This window comes from Psammomys obesus, unplaced genomic scaffold, assembly GCF_907164565.1.
Source record: "Psammomys obesus unplaced genomic scaffold, mPsaObe1.curated_primary_1811, whole genome shotgun sequence".
Classification (NCBI taxonomy): Eukaryota; Metazoa; Chordata; class Mammalia; order Rodentia; family Muridae; genus Psammomys; species Psammomys obesus.
The window spans coordinates 581031-587030 of NW_026596240.1; the positions used below are offsets into that span (position 1 = coordinate 581031).

The 6000-nt window shown below is 45.6% G+C and overlaps 1 protein-coding gene across 1 annotated transcript in view; it reads right to left on the reverse strand.

Annotated features, from left to right (window-relative positions):
• The window catches only part of Smyd1 (SET and MYND domain containing 1), a 42376-nt gene that overhangs the window by 26006 nt on the left and 10370 nt on the right, over nucleotides 1-6000 (reverse strand). The window contains exon 2 of the mRNA XM_055596380.1: nucleotides 608-784. Coding sequence (XP_055452355.1) covers nucleotides 608-784 — 177 coding nt within the window. The remainder of the gene's footprint in view (nucleotides 1-607; nucleotides 785-6000) is intronic.

Below are 6000 nucleotides of genomic sequence, written 5' to 3' on the forward strand. Positions count from 1 at the left end.
CAGGGCCGCCCACATCCTAGCACCAACTCCTTCCGGAAGAGCCACCAGCACTTGGGAGCTCTCCATGGGAACTCTCACACTAGCCCCGAGGTTCCTAGCGATGGCCCTATGTGGAGGTCTGCGTCAGCAAGGCAGTGCCTGGGCTTCGGGAAGAACCAAGGCAGTGCCTGGGCTGCAGGAAAAAAATCACTGTAGAGTGAGCTCAGTGACTAGAAAAATCGCCTCTAAAAGAGACACATGCTGTTATGCTGCAGCATGTCTTGTCAGAGCCTCACTTTTATTCTTGTTCTCCAGAGAAATCAGAAACCTTCATTTTTCACAGTGTGTGCTTTTCCAAATTTCAAGGTTTGGCAGACCAGTTTTTTAAATTAAATACTGAGGAGCGCTGTGGGAGCCGTGGGGGCCATAGACCTCTCTAGGAGCTACAATTTGGAATCACTGTGTCCCTCAGTGTCCCTCTCAGCCCTAAAGGAGTGACTGGAATAAAGGACCTGAGACATCTGCTCTCAGCTTGGCGTTCTGGGGCCTGGGAATGCTGACACCTCTGCCGTCCCAGGCTGACATTTGAAAACCCCACACACATCCTGTCATGGGAAGCCCCTCTAACCTGATGTTCTCATTGGGCACCTTCCCGTATCTCTTGATGGCGGAACACTCGTTCTTGTGGTTCAGCCAGGCATCCTTCTGGCATGTGCGGTCACAGTAATGGGCGAACTTGCACTGCCCACAGCGGTGGAGCTTCTCCTGCCTCTTGAAGCAGGTGTGGCACACAAAGTTAATGAGGCTGAAAGTGGAGAGAGGAAAACTAAATGAAGACAAGAACAAGGGATCGCTCAGCAGTTAAGATCAAGCACTGCTCTTGCAGAGGAGCCAAGTTCAGCCCCAGCAATTATGCTGGTGGCTCATGACTGCTCCTAACACCAGCTCCAGAGGATGACCTCAGAGGCCATCCACTCTCACACGCACATACATACACACACATAATTAAAAGGGTTAAAATGAGAGAAAAATCATGTTTTAAGAAGAAGGGATGCCTTTGACCATACCTTGTTATAAAAAATGAATTTCCACAAACTAGGTAAGTCATAAAAGAGATCAGCCTAGAGGGATGGCACACCTACAGTCCCAGCACTCTGAAGGTGGAGGTGGGGGTGGAGAGTTTGAAGCCAGCTTTAACAATTCAAGGGAGAAAGAAGACAGATTTACTCTAGTTCACAATTAAAAGTGTGCCAGGAGTGGTGGTGCATGCTGTAATCCCAGCACTCAGGAGGCAGAAGCAGGCAGATCTCTGTGAGTTTGAGGCCAGCCTGGTCTACAAAGAGAGTCCAGGACAGCCAGGCTACACAGAGAAATCCTGTCTCAAACGACAACAACAAAATGCTTCAAAGCTGGGCACAGTGGCACACATCTTTATTCCCAGCACTTGGGAGGCAAAGGCAGGCAGATCTCTGAGTTCAAGGCCAGCCTGGTCTACAAAGTGAATTCTAGAACAGCCAGGGCTATACAGAGGAACTCTGTCTCATAAACAAACAAACAAACAAACAAACAAAAAGAACTAATTCCATCTAGAAGAGACCTTCGGAATGAGATCTTCATTTTGACCAACGGGAGTCTAAAATTCAGAACAATAAAGACCATATTCTGAGCCGGAACTGGAACCTAGGCTCTCATCAGCCAGCAATGTGTCCTTTCCATATGCCCTGCTACGGTTGGAGTACAGCCTAAATATGTCCCCATAGTTGAATGTGTGAGTTGTAGCTCCCATTTAGAAGTATTAAGAAAGTGGAAACAATTAGACTATGTGTTTTAAGGAAGGGCCTTTTGGGAGGTAGGATTGGTCAAGACATCAGAGTGGAGCTAGTCTTGTAAGTATGCATTTGGACTGGGCTTGTAGCTTAGAGGTAGCATGCTTAGCATATTAATATCCTGGGTTCATCATCATCATCATAATTAATACTAATAATAACCCAAATAGAGCTGCAGAGATGGCTCAGTAGAGAAGCCATTTGTGTTAAACCTAACACAAGTTCAGTCTTCAGGACTATGTGGTAAAAGGAAATAGCTCCTGCAAATTGTCCTCTGACCTACACATGCACACACGCACACACACACAGAGAGAGACAGAGAGAGAGAGAGAGAGAAATATAATTTTAAAATGCCCCCAGATAATCTATTTTAAAAGAAGAAAGTTTAACAATAAAGAAATGTTTAACTCATGGATTTGGAGGTGTTGTCCATGGTCAGTTGCCCCTTACTTTTAGGCCTGTGTCAAGAGAGTAAATCATGATGGGGTGCTCCGCAGAGGAAGCTGCTCACCAACTGGTGAGCAAACAGAAGAGCAGTGGTTAGGATCCTGACATCCCTTGACTGCACTTCCCAATGACTTTACTTCTTCCCATCAAGCTCTGCCTCCTACAGATCTACTCTTCCTAGTAGTGCCACAGGCTGGGACCAAACCTTTAACACCGAAGCCTATAGGGGGACAGTCAAGATTTAAACTGTATGATTCTGCTGTGTCCTCAAGGCTCATGCCCATCTCACGAAGCATCCAGTCCACCTTCATGATAGCTTTTGCCGAATATTTCATTAAGACAGCCAGCATATCACTGCCAGAGGATCACACAGGACACTTGGTTATCTAACTGGAAGTGTAGGCTTTACATTAGCCCAGCTGCTCTCAGTGTGGCTTCCAAACAGTCAAGGTCACTTTGAAGTGTGCAGTCATCTTTTATACTGGTCTCCTGAGCTTGGAGTCACCTGAGAGTCTGAGGGCCTCACAGGTTGGAAAAGAAGAGGAACTAGTGCCCACCTCTGGCTCAGAAACACAAACCCAAGTCAGGAAGGAATAGGATTGAGCTAGGAAAGGAGCTGAAGAAGGGCGGGTTAGATGTTGGCACATCATGCTGGCTGTCACTTGTCTCTCCACATCTATCTGCTCAGCTTGTTTCCAAATTGATATTGTAGAATATTCTAGTATAATTTCCTCATATTTTAACTCATATATGCATATTTGTATTTCATACATTAAATCTTATATCTACATGTTGTACCAAAAAATATTACCGAAGACTATTCTCATTGGTGCCTATGGCTCGGATGTTAAATACTGGGGCTGTGGGTGTGACTGAATTAGGAAGAAATGCTTTAATTCTTTTCAATAATCTTTCAGGTCAGTGAGCTGGCTCAGCTGGTGAAGGTACTTGCCTCTAGGCCTGATAATCTGAGTTCCATCCTTTGGTCCCCATGGTAGAATGAGAGTACTCACGCTGGCTGGCTGTGCCCTCCAGCATGTGAGACCTTGTCAAAAGCAGAACAAAACCGAGCCTAGAATGCTCGCCTGGAAGCCAGAAGTATGACAGCCCCGTTTTCTCACTGTTGCCATGGCTGCTCATTTCTTGTCTACTTAAATACTAGCCTATGTAGCATCACAGGGATCAGTGCTCTGCTTTGTGACCAGAGCCAGCTTGAGTTCAACAACTTTTAGAAATGACTCTTAACTTGACTCATACAGCTGAGGCTATATTATATTAGGAGATGACCATATTCATGAGAGTCTGTCAAACTAACTCTCAGGAGAAAAACCATATTTTTCAAGGATAAGTAATAGTTAATATTCTCTCCCATGGGAGAGAATGAGTTCCTGACACTATTAATGTTACTCTGCTATGCTTATAAACAGGAGCTTAGCGTAACTCCTCTAAGAGGCTTTACTCAGCAGCTGATGGAAACAGATGCAGAGACCCACAGCCAAACATTAGACAGAGCTCGGGGAGTCACATGGAAGAGTTGGGGGAACGATTGAGGGAGCCAGAGGGGTAAAGGATTCCACAAGGAGACTATAGAGCCAACTAACCTGTGCCTATGGGGGCTCACAGAAACTGAAGCACCAACCAAAGAGCATGCCTGGACTGGTCCTAGCCCCCCCCCCCCCCGCACCTCCCGCCACACAGATGTAGCAGATGCACAGCTTGGTCTTTATGAACTGAACAACTGAAGTGGGGCTCCTCTCTGAATCTGATGCCTCCCTTTGGATCCCTTCTCCTAACTGGCCTGCCTTGTCTGGCCTCAAAGAGAGAGAATGTGCCTATTTCTGCAGCAAGTTAATGTGCCAGGCAGGTTGGTACCCATGGGGGACCTCCCCTTCTCTGAAGAGAAGGAGAGGGGGGAAATGGGAGGAGGGGTGTGCGGGAGGATAAGAGAGAGGGGGGTGGGCTGCAACCAGGATGTAAAGTGAACAAATAAAATTTTAAACTATTTAAAGGTGATCTTTTGAGGTTCAGTCCACAGAGATTACTTGAGACATCACTGGTCAGGGGGAAGGATGTACTATTGTTGGCATTATTTAGAGTCAATGGCATGAGGTGATTTTAAACAAAGGTTGACTCTTGGTTTCACTATTTTTGTTATTTGTTGTTTCGTCTTTAAGGAATTGTGTCTTTGTGTGTGCACCTGTAGGGCATGTGTACTGGATTCGGCTGGGCTGGCATCAGGTCAGTTGGGGCTGGAGTAGCAGGCATTTGTGCACCTGATGGGGGTGCTAGAAACTGGACGTAGGTCCTCAGCAAACGTAGTACACACTCTTAACTGCTGAGCCGCCTCTCCACCTCGTATTTTGTTTTTTGACACGGTCCCATATAGCCCAGGCTAGCCTCCAACTCACTACATAGGTGACCTTGAACTTCTGATTGTCTTGTTTCAACTTCTAAGTGCTTTTTCTGTACCAAAATGCCTTTGTCGCCTGCACCAAGGATGAACCGGATGTCCTTCCCTGCACTTCTCTGGTCCACACAACCTGTTGCTTACTGGGACAAGGTTTCCCAGACTGGCACAGAAGGGAGGATCGTGCCTTAACTGGCAATTGCCTCCAGGTGCCTGTGAACTGACATAATACTCTTTGAATAGAGCCCAGTTCTAAAATGATCTGCTTGCCACAAAGTGTAACTATATCTCTAGAAATAATTCCAGTACATGGCCCAAATGTCTTCAGAAGAAAGCTGTGGTAGATTCCTGAGGTTCCCACAGGCAAATCTCACCCATGGCTGAGCAACAGGGAAACACAGCCACTTGCTAAGCCTTGAATCAAAATACATGCCAGCTCAAGAATATTTCCTCACTTTGCTGCTGAGTTTTAACTGTCAACCTGACACAACACAGAATACCTGAGAAGTGAGTCTCAGTGAAGAATTGACTAGATCTGATCAGCCTATGGGGATGTCTATGGAGAACATCTCATTATTAATTGATTTAAGGAGACCTAACCATAGTCTCTGATACCATTCCTTAGGCAGGGGGTCCAGACAGCTAAAAGAGGAGCCATCTAGCTGAAAGCAAGATGTGTTTACTCTCTCTTTGTGCTTGACTGATGTGATAGAGTTCCTGCCTTGATTTTCCTGAAATGATGGGCCATAACCAGGGCTTTTTAAGCAGGATAAACCCTTCTTCCCCATATAGCTTTTGTCAGGGTGTTTTTGTCACAGCAGCAGAAATGAGAATAGGACACCCATCCCTTTATCCCATAAGCCTCTCTGCAGAACACCTCACCATAAAAAACCGTTCATAAAAACAAATGTTATCAACTTGGAATGATTGTTTTCTCATTGTGAACTCAAATGTCAACCACCAAATATTCCACTGAACTCACCATTATGATTTAAATTTTATTTTACAATCTTTCTCGGGCCTTGAGCCCATGTGAAGGTAAAACCAGAGAATGGAAAGACAGCTCAGTGGTTAAAAGTGCTTGCTACTTTTGCAGACATTCTGAGTCCAGCTCCTGGCAGCCACCTTGAGTGACTCACAACCGCCTATAACTCCAGGGAATCCAGCACAACATTCTCTCCTGGTCTCCATGGGACCCTACTCAGAGAGAGAAAGGGGAGAAAGAGAAGAGACAGTGGGGAGAGAAACATACAGACAGAGAAGAGAGGAAGAGAGAAAGAGATGATAGATAGATAGATAGATAGATAGATAGATAGATAGATAGATAGATAGATAGATAGA